Source organism: Battus philenor, unplaced genomic scaffold (genome assembly GCF_028537555.1).
Source record: "Battus philenor isolate CCGP_79_NKW_IND1 unplaced genomic scaffold, ilBatPhil1.0.hap1 SCAF_5, whole genome shotgun sequence".
Taxonomy (NCBI): domain Eukaryota; kingdom Metazoa; phylum Arthropoda; class Insecta; order Lepidoptera; family Papilionidae; genus Battus; species Battus philenor.
In genome coordinates, this window is record NW_027181715.1 from 12,180,726 (window position 1) to 12,195,960 (window position 15,235).

Below are 15,235 nucleotides of genomic sequence, written 5' to 3' on the forward strand. Positions count from 1 at the left end.
AAAGAATTTAAATTTAAAACGTAAAAATTTATAAATTACCCCTGAATGCAACGAAATTATCGTATGTACATAATAATCAAAACGCATTTTTATTTCATGTTATCATAGTGAATAATTTTGTTGCTTTAAATACTATTTTATTAATATTATATATAAAAAAATTAATGTATAATATAGTATAATACATTCAATGTGTTTTCCATGTAAATAAAATTTTGTACGCACAAAGAGTTTTGGTGTAAAAAACATAGTTACTGTTAAAGTTTACCGATTGTGACTACTTGAAAAGAAATTGATTGTTTATATGTTCCCAAGACTTAAATAAAATATTTTTTAATTAGCTATTTTAATTATTAAGAAATATGTTGGGAATATTTTCATTATCTATTGCTAGATACATCTGGCAACATTATACATCAAACGCTATTGGGACAGTTACATCGTTCAATATGTCATACAATAAAGTTTGTTTTGAAACTTAGGTTATAACTTAACAAACATATAAGATTTTGATTTTTATATAATCTTTCTTCTAATATAGAAACAAAATGACTAGTAAACCTAATTCTAAACGAACGATATATGTTGGTGGTTTAGCAGAGGAGGTTGATGAAAAAGTTTTAAATGCGGCTTTTGTTCCTTTCGGCGATTTAGTTGATGTGCAAATACCTTTAGATTACGAGACTGAGAAGCACAGAGGATTTGCATTCATCGAGTTCGAAAATGCAGAGGATGCTGCTGCAGCTATTGATAATATGGTACTAGCTACCTTCGAAATTAGTTTTACATATTTGTTTTGCATTCCTTAAGCAATCATCTGCTTTAGAACGGAGTAATTCCCACTTGAATTTTTTTTAAATCATTTTAATACCTTACAGGTATTACATAAAAGTAAATTCCCAACTTCAGAAGGAGTTTAATTTTAAAAAAGAATGTAATTAATATTATAATTAAAAGGACTTATCAATATTTGTATAATTAATCCTTAAAACAAGAGTGGTGATTGTTACTACTAGTGAAAAATAGATGCAATGCAAAGATGAACTTTTGAGTGAGAGTGAGAAGAAAAAAAAGATATATATTATTTGAAACTGTATGCAATGACATTTATTTATTATAACGAATAAAAAAAATGTTTAAATATTTTATAAGATATAATGAAGATGTGCATTGTGCAATGATATTAAAAAATAAAAGTTGTTTGATGAAAATTTCAGAATGATTCGGAGTTGTTTGGACGAACAATACGAGTTAATGTTGCAGCACCACAAAGAATAAAAGAGGGGTCGACTAGGCCTGTTTGGTCAGAGGACAGCTGGCTTCAGAAGCATGCTGGGGAAACTCTCCCTATCAATAAGGAAGGAGAGGAAGAAACCAACAAAACCACTGAAGCATCTAGTGTTAGTAAATTTGTAAAATTTATTATTATTTAACTATTTGAGTGTTTAAGAATTATCTTAAAAGTTCCTGTGAAAGGATATGTTTACTAAGATCAAATAAATTAACACTGTGGAAGCAGTCTTTTACAAACATTGTTGATTGTGATATAATATAAATAATAGCCAGTTATATACTATGTAAATTTCTTTGTACATTTACATTTTTTTGGATAAATTATCTATGTTCATTTTAGAAAAAATCATTCACATTTTTATACACACAAGAGAAGCAGTATCACTTAAAATGTATTTTGTAATTTTAATATATAACAAGTGAAACAGGCAACAGTTAGTTATGCAAAGCTTAAATGTGTAACTGCAATAATCACTTGTATATTAGCCACTAGACAAATATTTATCCAAATATTGTACCTTGTTCATTAGTCCCTAGTAAAGTAAACCTTGACATAAATTTTGACAATTCATGTTTTAAATTAAAAATAAATTTTCAGACAATTCCAGCGAAACCTACTGAAAAGCGAAATCCGCAAGTTTATTTTGATATCTGTGTTGGAAAACAAGAGTTGGGTCGTGTAATAATGATGCTTAGAGCAGATATAGTGCCAAAGACAGCTGAAAACTTCAGGGCACTGTGTACACATGAAAAAGGTTTTGGATACCAAGGCAGTAGTTTCCACAGAATTATACCTGATTTTGTATCCTTTTTAAGTTATTTCATTTTATATCTGTTATGTTAACAATTTTGATATTTTATATTTGCCTGCTATGTGATTAGTCACATGGCATGCATGACTTATTACATTGTTACTAAAATTATGCTGCATATTACAAATATTTTAAAAATAACATTATCATCATTAGCTATTCAACCATATTATGTTTTCTGAATGTCTTCTAAAGGCTTTTGAACATAGGCCTCCTCCATATAGAGCATCCAGTGTCTTCGCACAACCTAAACTAAGTTGTCCGTCCATCTTGAGGGTATACAACTTATGCTCCATATGCGGCTCCATGCTCCATGGTATGCACTTTAATACCTTAAGACATTTTGAAAGTTTTTATTTATTGTCTCTAAGTTATTATTTGCAAATATTCTGTTGTTTTAGATTACAGTAATGTTTTCCAGTTATGTTGATGTATATGTCAGCATGATTGTGTAGATAGACATACATTTGTAAGTCTTGTTGGGAAGTATAAAGAATAAATCACTGGAATCACAGAAAGAAAGTTTTGTTGCTAGAAACACCAGAGCATCATTCTACATCCCTCACCTATATTCCCAAGTTACCACAGATTTTGGTTTTGATTATTACAGTACAATATTATCACAGACTTAGTTACTAAATTAGTCTAGACATTGTTACGCTGTCAAGTCTAATATAGGAAAATTCTCCAAAATTGTATTGAAGTGTTGTAGTAGCGAAAATTTAGTTAGAGATGTTGGCAAAGCTGACATTGCTCCATTTAAAAAAAAACTTCTTAGGCTATTTTTTCAACATGTAAATAAAAATGGAAAATTATATTTTTAATGTGATAATTAAGAATTCCATTCTATAACCTTAACGAGATATAGATGTGTCAAGGAGGAGATTTCACAAATCACAATGGGACAGGTGGGAAGTCTATATATGGCCGCAAATTTGAAGACGAGAACTTCACACTCAAACACACAGGGCCAGGTATATTGAGTATGGCAAATTCAGGACCTAATAGTAATGGATCACAATTTTTCTTATGTACAGCAAAGTAAGTGTTATTTATTTGTCATCTATTCTTATTTTTATGTCTATTTTTACTCGTAATGCCTTTGAAGTTTCATGTACAAAAATATAAATAGTAGTAATATACAGATATAAAAACTAGTGTTTTTGCAATCAATATTATGTGAGGTAAAGATGCTCGGAGCACAGTCTTATCCCAAAAAAAATATGCCCACGTGGGCATTTATATATATTAATAGTAATAATTGGTGTTTCTGCAATGTACTATGTTACCTAAAGCTGCTTGTTAAAGCTTCCGCACCTGTTACTAATTGGCATTATTAGATTTAGTTTTTGTTCATGAAATTACTTGTACATTAATTTATAGTGATTTTTATCTTATTAATCTTAGTGTCACATATCTAAATGTCTCTAATAAAATGTTTCATACGTTTTTTTTTATTTACAGGACAGATTGGTTAGACAACAAACATGTAGTGTTCGGTCATGTAATATCAGGATTGGATGTTTTAAAAAAAATGGAGAGATATGGTAGTAAAGGCGGTACAGTTTCAGCGAAGGTTGTAATAAGTAATTGTGGAGAATTACAGTGATTTTATGTGTTTGATGTATTTTATTTACCTCCCTTTTTAATCTTAGTTGCTTACTGTGACTGTATATAAATATAAAAAATATAACCTGGTAAAACCAATCCTGTAATTTTGTCGATTTTACGATGGTTTAATAAATAATGTGTGATGTGAAGGATTTTAAAGATTAAATGTTATGTTGTTTGAATAATCCTAAATGCAGTGATTATTATGAAACTGTAGGAATGTGACAGGCCAATAATTTTGGCAGTTCAGTCTACAGAGACGGTTAACAATATTTTTTTTTGTAGTAATCCGAATTTTGAAGTCTCTTATTGCCATATGATCATGGCGTTATTTATTTACCGCATAAAATCTTTAAGCAATCACTCTGTTCAAATCAGAGTATTATAATGTAGCCAGTAATAAAAAAAACTCTCGTCTGAGCATTGATTAGCATCCCATTTTCGTTAATTACTATGAAACTGGAAATTTGCGCACTTAATAAAAGGTGTTAATATGTTTGGTTTATATATGTTGTGTGAAATTAAGAAAATTTACTGCAACTATAAAGTTTAATTGCTTCCGAGAGACCAATTTTATTGTGCTGTTGCTTTATCACAATTTGACGATACACGTGTTTCATTTGCACCTTGCACGGCTAATAAAAATAAGCCTTTGCAGAGAAACTGTCGTAAACTTTCAACAAATACCTACAATAACATTGTATAGTCTATAGCTGCAACATTTACTTAAATTAGGAACCGGGTATGGAAGCCGGAAAGAGGAAGATATGACAGATAATGTCGAACATAAAAATCTGTAAAACAAAAACAAGAAATAAATACCAATTGCACACAGTAAGAAGTTTATATTATTTCACCAAGATTGACGTTCTCAATTGGTGATCCCGACGTGTTTATATTTGGATAAAAGCCACAAGTCTATATTAGTTCAGAGGCAGTCTATCCTGACATAAAACACTTGTATGAAGTATACCGCATGACTGTTTCATGTGGAATGCTTGTAATGACAAAATTACATAGTTAAATTATATATCACTTACAACTTGTATATTAAGGTTCCGACAGTTGGTCGGCGTATTGAAAATCACGCCGTTTATCAATCAACACGGTGTTTTGTTGCGGCAGCGTTTACCATAATGTGTCCGTTGCATCATAATTCTTGTAGGCGAGTTAAATTCAAAACATCTTTATTCAAGTACAAATTTACATGCGCGTTGTAAGTCTTATGCTTCCAGCGACTCGGAACCATGAACGATGATGCTGAAAAGAACCGACTAGGAAATCAACAGTTGCTCTTTAAAATGAAATTTAACAAGTTTCCATGTCTATATTATAATATCAAACAAATCAAGCTTCATATATTTCAATTAATAAAAACTCTTAAATGCTATAATACTAAAATCATTTCTTGAAATTGAACAAAAAACAAGTTTCATTAAGATAATTTAAAAAGGTTTGATACCTTTAATTATTCTGGTTATGTCAAACTAAAAAAAAAAACATTAATCACTGTCTTTATTCCTTATTATTTTAAAAATTGGTCTTATCTTTCAAAGTACTAATATAAGTCGTTCAAATTTTTTATTCACACTTTTTATTAATAACGTATTAAAAATAATTATTTATTATATAATTAATTAATAAAAAGTGTTTATTTAAAATTATTTAATAATTAATTAAAATTATTTATTATATAAAATAATTATTTATTAAGAACATATAAATACAGAATTCTTATTTAATAGGGGTTTAATATAAAAATTATGAAGCATTTAAAATAATTACGTAATTTTCGAGATAAGGGTTCAGTTTGTAGTATATATAGATTATTTTACCTACAAAGAAAAATACATTTTCAGCGCATTTGAGTTATGAAAACTGAACAAAAGTTCAAAATTTATCCCTTTACAACAGTCAAACCGTCAATTGAGTGCCAACTTTCATATCTCTGATAACTATTTCGCAGTTACGTTGTCACGTGACATTCCCTTTGTTCCGTTTATGGTGGCAAGTTAAAAGAAACCCTTTACGAAATATTCCATGTATTTTGAACGCTTCTATACGAGAAAATCTGCAGCATTTACGATAATTTAACACAGATTATTTCAGGGAGTTGTTAAGAGGGTTTTTATTGTACTCAACGATTGCTGAATAGATTATACAAATTAAGAAAAATGCTTGTGGACCCGACAGGGCACCGCAACGCGAGAGAGAGAGAAAGAGAGAGAGAAGCGTTTTATTATAAACATTTAACTATAATATAAACATTTTTTTCACATTTTTTATAGGTGGAAAAGCCTTAAAGGTGTTTATTTGCTAGCAATGAACCAATGGTATACCCTGTCCAAAAATTGTTAGTTCCATAAATAATAAATATAATAATTACGGATTAGTAAGAAAAAGCGATTTTAAAATTCGGGTTACTACATCTTAAAGTAAATTATTGCGTGCTTTGTCAAATCTGAAAAATAAATGAATGAAATATATTTCAGAGCTCATTTTGGGTTATTGGAAATTGGTGTAAAAGCTTTATACTTTTTGCCCCTTTAATGTTTTTACATCTATAATCTTTTATATGTGATACTAGTCATAATTTTTTTAAAGCATATTCAGAGCCGATACAACAACCAATAAATAATGTTGTTTAATTAACGATTGAACTAATATAACCTCGCTATCACGATTACCGTTTCATTTTCCAGTTCCAAGCTCCGGGCACATTAATAACTGTCATTTGTTATTATTTCCTTTTGCTTCAATAGTGTTCTCTTTCCGCAAACGTTCTCGAAGGTTGCAATTTTTAATTAGTAATTAGCAATGACCACACATTTGATAATTATAACTACATGATTTGTGATGTCCTTAACCTGTCAAATGCCTATGGATATATCAGTTCGAACTCCCCGGGTGCGTACGTGTCAGATCTGCCAAAATTAAAGTAGGCTACATTATATCGAATCTCCTTAAAATACAGTTTAAAATCCCTTGCTCTGTATGTACTACAGTCCACAGGATCCATATTTCATTTATCATTTAAAAAAATTCATTCCTGACACTGACAGGCATCATGTTACGGCACACGAAGGGTTAATACGATCTCTCTATCAGTTCCACCCGGATTGCTTAGACATACTATTAAAATTACTTTGATATACCATCTGTCTGTACAAATAAAGGTCCAAATAAAAACAATTGGTTAATTGCTAATATATGAGCATTCACATCTATAAAACTTTTCCTCCTAAAACCAGTCTTCTTGTATAAACATAAATTATGATAAATGTACAACATTCAAAAAAAGTAAAATAAAAAAAAGTAAAAAAAAAATAAAAATAAAAAAGTTTCTTTCTTTTATGTTGCCGTGCCATACAGGGTCCACGAGTAATTTTTTTAAAAACACTCTTAACATTGCACTTAAATAATCTGTATTAAACTATCGAAAAAGCTGCAGATTTTCATGTATTGAAGCATTCAAAATTCACGGGAGTTTTCGTGAAGAGTTTCTTTGAAACTTGCCGCCGTAAGAAAACATAGGGGACATCACGTGACAACGTAACTGCGAAATAGTTATCATAGATAAGAAAGATGGCACTCAATCAACGGTCTGACTGTTGTATACGGGTGAATTTAAGCTTTTGTTCACATTTTGTAACCGAAATGCGCAAAAGATGTGTTTTTCTTTGTAGATAAAAGAATCAATATTTATTACAGTATGAACCATTATCACGAGAATTACGCAGTTATTTTAAATGCCTCATAAAAATGATATTAATTCTGTATTAAATAAGAATTCTATACGTTAAAGTTCTTAATTTAATAAATTGAAAATTTAGACGACTTACATTAGAACTTTTTTAAAGTTAAAAAGGAAACAGATAAAATCAATTTTCAAGATAATATAGAATAAGGACAGTGATTTAATTTATATTATTTTTTTTTAATTTCTTGACATTTTTTCGTCTTGTATAACCAGAATAATTATAGGTATCAAACTATTTTAAATTATCTAAGCGAAACTTGTTCATCTTTCAATCTTTAAGGAAAGGGCTTCTTTTTTACAAACCACAAGAAGTTTTTGTTATTAAAAGTATTTTCGACCAATTTTTGTCGAAAAAACTTGAAATTTTAAAGAATCATTTATCATTTGAAGTGGTATTGGCAAACTCAATTTATGGCATTTACCTCCTGCGTGTTTAGAACAAATTATTGCGTACTGAATCATGAAACCGTCGTGGCAGTCAATAGCAGGCTGCTATCCAGCTTGATGTTTTGTATACCTCGTACGTTACGTTGTGTTAGAAGGCACTATAAAACGCTTGCTGCGTTAAAATAATGCATTTAAGAAAACATTACACAAAACACTATAATCTTACTAAATATTCTCTTTATTTAATATAAAATTTATAAGTAACAGAAAAACAATGAAATAAGAATTCTATAACATTCTAAGTAAGGGCCAATATTTAGCCACTTCCGCACATGCAGTCGTAGTCGTGCAACAAAGTGCACCGCCCGCCAGCCCGCTGATAAATGCGCATGCGACAAACAATGCGAATTACACAACTACCACAGTTAAATCACTCAACACGTGTTTCACCCCTCCACGGGGCATCTTCAGGAGTTATGTTACACCAATTAGTGCCAAACACAGAGTCTTCTGTGTTTGTCACTTTTTCTGTTTTCTATAATATTTTATTTTTTACTGCCAATACTCCGTTACTTCTCTCTCGAGGATAAACAGTAATGTCTAAAGTTTTATTACAGTTTAAATTAGTTCGTAAATGTATTTTACACCGCCGAACTTCAAGATTTTCTATTAAAAATTTATACTGAAATCGCTACTTGGCAATGTAAGCCTAAACTATAGCAGCGTGTAGAATCGTACGGCTCTATTGCTAAATATTTTATGCTATGTTTATTATTCTCTTTTGCGATTCACCATCGTGTCACTTTACCGTATACCTAACGTCAGCGGTATGTCAATATTATTGTATTCTAGTTAAAATAGCGGTGTAGCTATTAATATTCAGGATGGTTGGTTATAGGCGTACAAGCTTTAAAAGAGTGAATGTATAGTCCCTTTTACTATCAATTAATTATGATCTGTAGTAGCAATAATTAGGGATAGATTTTAATTATTAACTTATAATTATTATCTGTCTCTGCAGTCTTTATACTGCCAAAAATAATGTAATTTATATCAGAATGGTAACTTTATACATGTTGATTATGAATTAATATAAAAGTTTAAAGATTTTTACTGACGTATGAGTTATACATCACTTCCAAGCTTTTATTCTTAAACCAATCATTTTGTATGTTTCAAGTTTGCAAAAACAGTAGGAAGGAATTCACCCATATTTGACAATTTTACGTGTTAATTTAAAGTGGAAGTAATTAATTTTATGACGAGAAATATTATTGCTTGTATATTAAATGTTCGTAGATTATTTAATGACCGTGCTGAAAGCAAGGAACATATGTATGAAGTTAGTAAAGGCAACAAATATTTCAGTAATTGTTTCTTCAAGAGCGTGGAATTACACAGACCTGAACTACTAAACCGGTGATCAGTTCAGCCCGTCTTCCGTAGCGCGGACGTTATGTATCCGTCATCTGCAGTCTTGTTTATTTATTTATTTAACGAGAGAAGACTACGATATTTATTAACTTAAAACTACGTGAATTTTCGAATATACGTTATCAAGATATAAAATAAATTTTGTATATCTACGAAAGTATGTGTTTAGATTTTATTAAATTTGACTATAAGGAAAATTAGTCGGGATTAGTTATTCACTACCTCATTGGGAAACTCGCAGCAGTTCGATTGTTTTATACTTGGGATTTTTCTGTTCAATCGAATTGGTGATGAAAGTAATTTGCTCACCTGTTTGGCATGTTGAAGCGGTAGTGAATAAGCTACATAGCGTTTACAACAGTATGCCTCTTGGACCTCATGGTTCTGGAGTGGAGATCACAGATCGTAAAATACAACGACAGGCGACCTTCTTAAGATCGTCGGACACGACTGGATACAGACCGCAACCAACCGAGTTTATTGGAAATCTAAATCTGAGGTTTATGACCAACAGTGCACGTGCTTTCGCTAAATTAAGGAAAATAAAGAAAAACGGAAAAGTAAAACAACTGCACGTCATACATATTTTAATTTCGAGTATGAAATTTTGAAACAAAAAACAATGCTCAGCAAAAATTTTATGATTATGTTTAAGTTTAAGATACGAAACAATATGCAATTTCAATAATACTAGCTTCATATTAAACGATATACGATTTATACCAGTACTTTGTAAGTTTAAGTATAAAACTTTTGTTCTGGCATCGCTCTGTGATGTTTCTTGTAAATTGCTTATATAAAATATTGCTCCAAAGGTGACTTAATTTATAAACACTTATAGATGTTGAGTAGTAGTAGCCCAGCGGTAGAGGACTGATACTTGCGATCGTAGGTCGCAGGTTCGTTTCTCGGGATAGTCTTATAAATAATTCAAACTTTGTGCATTAATTATATAGGATTGACACTACTCACAAGTAAGTTTCCAGAGTATGGGATGCATCGTTCTTTGCGTACCATACTACCATACTGCTATCGGCAACCCACCTGCGAAGCATAACGATTGCGGTATTTTTCCCATATATATCTTTTGGGAAGACCTATGTTTTGCAGTGGGCGAGTATGGGCCAAAATGAGTATTTATAGATATGTTCAACCTTAGGTAAGTTGTTTAATATATCACGCTGATATAGAGAGGATTGGTGTATGTCAAATATATTTTAGGATTATTTTTTTGAGTATTCATATACAGCGGATGCATAGACCGCGGCCCGCGGGCCATATGCGGCCCGCTGGTCGAATACTGGTGGCCCGCCGACAGCAAAAATAATTACTCTCGTACATTCGAAAAATATTGAATTCTCTTCCAGAATAAAACTAAAAAAAAATTAATTATCTATACTTCTGGCGGCCGGCCCGCCATCAGTTCATGATTTGCCCGAGTGGCCCCTAGTCTTTATAAGTCTGTCCATGATATAAAGGATGATTGGTTATAGGTTTAAAAGCTTTAAAGATGTGAATGTTGCTTATTTGCTGTCATTTTGTATATTGTACATATATAGAAAAAAGTTTTCCAAGTTCGGATTACTACATATTAAAATTTAATTATTGTTTGCTATTAGTCTCTGCAGACTGTACTGCTAGAAGTTAATCGGCTAACCACCAATTGCAAAAATTAATTAATGTAGCGTATTTCACAATACACACTTTATAAAGCGAGATGGAAATAGGGGTAAAGACTTGAAAGTTTTTTGCATACAAATGTGCGATATTTTCACTTCTTTATATACATAAACACATAAATATACATTTTAATGTATGATTTATTAAGCGTGTGCTTGTTGCATATCTAAGAAAACTATAAGTAAGAATAAATAGCGATAGTAAACAAAATATTCGTGTGGTTATTTGTGATAGAAAATTTATTCGAACGCAAACGTGATATAAATTGCAAGCAGATTGGAATGCATAGTATAGGATTATTGTAAATAATGCAGAATCTGTAAAGCCGTTGATTTACGACGTTACACTTGTCTTGCATTTTCAGCATGTACAGAAGGTAAAGCTGTACATATTAAATTTTGAATGAAGTTTTTAGGTTTTGAGTGCAATAATTTAATTCTGGTATTTCTATATTTTATTTAATAATTTGCATGTAAATATTTAAGTATCGATTATAAATCGGGTTTAATTTTATTTATTTCTTTTAATTTATTATTATTATTAACAATCCCTGACGAATATAGATTGGAGGACTGACACTTGCAATCGTAGGTTGTGGATTCGATTTTCGGGATACAATCTTATATAAATCTTAATTTATATATTAATTACAATTTATATTTCTCCTATTCTCAAGGAAGTTTCCAGAAGATAGTCCTTAGCGTCCTCTGATAACAATAATACCACATTGCGATTACTAACCAACGTTGTGATTATGGTATATTCACCCTCAGATATCTTTAGGAGGGGGCCTATGCCGTGCAGTGGGCGTCTATGGGTTGAAATGATGAATGTGTTTAGTAACGATTTTTAATTATTAAAATTTATCTATTTGCCTGTTACTTTATTATCCAATTTTATAAAATATGGAGATTACTATGGGTGTAGGTATTGGTATTATAAAAGCTCTATGGGGGAGAATATACAGCTCATTATCTTGCAATTAATATACGGGGAACTCTATCCAAAAATCAATGGTTGTAGAAATAATAAATAACGTAATGACAATTTATTAAAAAAAAAACATTTAAAATATTTTGATTCTCCTTTTCTTTTCAGCCTCATCCAAAGAACGCTACGATTACGGGCCTTGCTCTGTCCACATCCACGGACTTCACACAACCTATGTTGTCGGTCCCCCCGATGAGGGAGCTACCCTCGCCGCGTCTACAAAATCGCTGTCACAATTCAAGAACTTATCGGCTCCAAAGGGCGTCGATTGCACGAGCAATTTGCTTCATCACACACTGCCGCCTTAGACAAGCAATTCTTCGAGTCTTCTAAATTGTGATTTTTCGGCGGATCTCCTCAATTCAAATTCAAATTTTGATTAAAACATATCAATAGTTTAGTATACACGATTATACCTGCAGATTTTGTATACTGCCAGAAGTTATAGGCCTGTCGCATTCCGATAGAGTTTCAGAGTAATAAATTTAGAAAGGGCGATTGAAAATATACGTTTTTTGTTGACAAATAAGTTTTATATTCACCACTATAAAGCTTTTACACCTATAATCAAATCATTCTGTAGACATATTAACGTATTAAATAGGAATAAAGTGATTTACTTTTATTTTTGCTTCACTCATAATCTCCTAGGCTCTGCTGTAAATACATGCCTTTTTTATCTGTAAAAGTTTTGATTGCTGACAATAAGCGTTTGATCGACTCCGCTACGCAGTTTAGGCCGACTAGCTATAGATTATCGTTAATATGTTTACTTTGATCGTGAAATTAAGCAGATTAACGCTCTCTGAGCTACGGAGGCGTGGCGTCTGCCGGCCGGATTACGTGTTAAGCTCGCTTAATTGTTTAACATAATATATTGTAATGGGAAATTAATATTCGAACAATGCGACATTGCCACTAAAATAAATCGATGATGTAAAGTAAAAACAAACATCTACATAAGCACAATCTGTGAAGACAAAACATGGAATAAAAATGGTGGGTAATTTTAAAACCCTGAAATATTAAAAGGAAATTTTCTTTTATGTGATAAATATGGAAAGACCAAGCTCTTCACCGTCTACTACATGTGGATTCTTGATTAGTTTAACCATATAGTACGGACGCAACCACAGTTTCTAGATAAGCTGGTTGTCTCAGCGAAAATAGAGAGAAAGAGACTCAAACAGGCGATCACCAACCCAATGGATAGAACCTGAGCTAGTGAAAGGCCTACCTTTTACAGAGACCTGCGGAGGCAACTCGTCGAATCCTCGACCGAGGCTTTTAACAATGAAAATAAACGATCAAGAAGATGAGTGAATGTAGATGCACTGATTTTAACCGTTCCTTTTCGAAATCTATAGGCTTATGTATGCCTAGGCATATGTAGAAGTCTTGCGGATGAAATGATGATAATGAAATAGGCTCTAATAATGTTTGTATAACAGATTTATTGCACTCATTACGGAGGGAAAAAAATCTTTTCGCTAATACTATTCGTTTCGGCCCATAAATGCCGACTGCAAGGTATAGGCCTCCCCCAAATATATTTATATGGGCGATATACCACAATCGCCACGTTTGGCAGTAGGTTGGCTGCCGCAGTATGGTATTATGGCATGCAGAGAACGCTGCAGCCCATCCTCCTGGAAATTTGTTTGTGTAGTGGCAATTTATTAAATATAAATGCACAAAGTTTGAATTATATAAGATTGTATCCTAGAAATCGAACCTGCGACCAACGATTGCAAGTCTCAATCATCTACCGCTGGGCTATCACTGACCATGTAAAAAATAATAAGCACTGTATTCTATTGAAATTAATTTATTCATCTTTTTTACCGATGACTTATATTTACCAACTTAAAATTTAGCGGGATTTAACAAAAAATTACAACAGAAGTTGATTATAACAATGTGTTTTTGATAATAGATATATTTGATCGATATATTTTTTACCATATCACTTACGTATTACGATATATCTTATTATTTTTTTAAAAATTTTCATAGTGAGGTTGTATTTTGCACTGTATTATTTTTGCAAATGGCATTTATTTTTTTTAAGCAATACAACCTGCATATATCCAGTTAATTTTTCGACACCTCTTATTTATTTTTTATAATAAGTTTGAAATAAGAAATGCATTTTAATTGATATTTTTTTCTTTTTTACTTATATGTATCTACTTACATTTTAACAACTTCTTTAAGCTTTATAAAAATGTGTTCTAAAAAATATTTATGCGTTTTTACATTTTATATTTTTTTTATCTATCATTACAAAAAATTAAAAAGAAATATCTTTGTTAAACTGAACTACAGTAAAATCAAATTTATTAAACTTAAATAACTCATTTCAACTATATAAGTTCAGTGGTACATAAAGATTTTTTTAAGTGCAAGCTTATCAGCAAGTTACTAAGCTGCCATAAGAGTAACATACTTGCTAAGTACAAAACTTTGTCGTTCTGGAGCAATGCCAAACTTAATAACGGGATAGGCAAATTTAAATTTTTTTTTGACTAAATCATTACTTTGCGGAAGTCTATCCTAAGTAAGAAAACGATCAATATTTAGCCACTTCCGCATATGCAGTGGTAGTCGTGCAACGAAGTGACTTGTTTGACTCTGTGTTTGGCACTAATCGGTGTAACATAACTCCTGAAGAAGTCCCGTGGAGGGGTGAAACACGTGTTGAGTGATTTAACGGTGGTAGTTGTGTAATTCGCATTGTTTGCCGCATGCGCATTTATCAGCGGGCTGGCGGGCGGTGCACTTTGTTGCACGACTACCACTGCATGTGCAGAAGTGGCTAAATATTGGTCTTTTTCTTAATTATTAAGCTTGTAGTGAAATAATTAAACCTGTTAATATTTTTCAATGTAAATAAATCATGTTCTAAAAATCATCGTCGTCATCATTTCTGCGGATTGACGCCCACTCCAACGCTTTGGCGTTCACTGAAAGTTGTCGTGATGTCTCTGGTGTTGAACTACTCGCATACAGCGACTTTCCGCAAACCTTGTGCCCCGCCCCAATGTCACTGCAGGCGAGAAATCATTCGAGCTACGTCGGTGACCTTGGTTCTTCTGTAGATTTCCTCATCGAGCATAACCCTCATCATTTATTTCTATGTCTCCAATATGGGGCAGAGGGCGTCCACAGTACATCACCATCCTAAGCGGTTCTGAGCCTCGCGCTTTACTTCGCTCCACGTCATTCCAAGTGCCTTCACTTCTGCAGTGATCCTCCGCCGCCAGGT

General features: G+C 32.0%; 1 protein-coding gene across 1 annotated transcript; it reads left to right on the top strand.

The window, feature by feature from the left end:
- Positions 1–440: 440 nt before the first annotated feature.
- On the top strand, positions 441–3,724 carry cyp33 (cyclophilin-33). Its single transcript, XM_068772186.1, has 5 exons — positions 441–758; positions 1,218–1,400; positions 1,892–2,095; positions 2,974–3,146; positions 3,570–3,724. Exons 1-5 carry the CDS (start codon positions 549–551, stop codon positions 3,712–3,714), a joined length of 915 nt encoding a protein of 304 aa, XP_068628287.1. The 5' UTR covers positions 441–548; the 3' UTR covers positions 3,715–3,724.
- The last annotated feature ends 11,511 nt before the right edge of the window (positions 3,725–15,235 follow it).

Bases quoted from the DNA above. Each gene is read 5' to 3' on its own strand.
- cyp33 (XM_068772186.1), top strand. From the start codon at position 549: ATGACTAGTAAACCTAATTCTAAACGAACGATATATGTTGGTGGTTTA. The intron at 2,096-2,973 runs GTATCCTTTTTA...AACGAGATATAG, and splicing joins ACAGAATTATACCTGATTTT to ATGTGTCAAGGAGGAGATTT. The intron at 3,147-3,569 runs GTAAGTGTTATT...TTTTATTTACAG, and splicing joins TTTTTCTTATGTACAGCAAA to GACAGATTGGTTAGACAACA.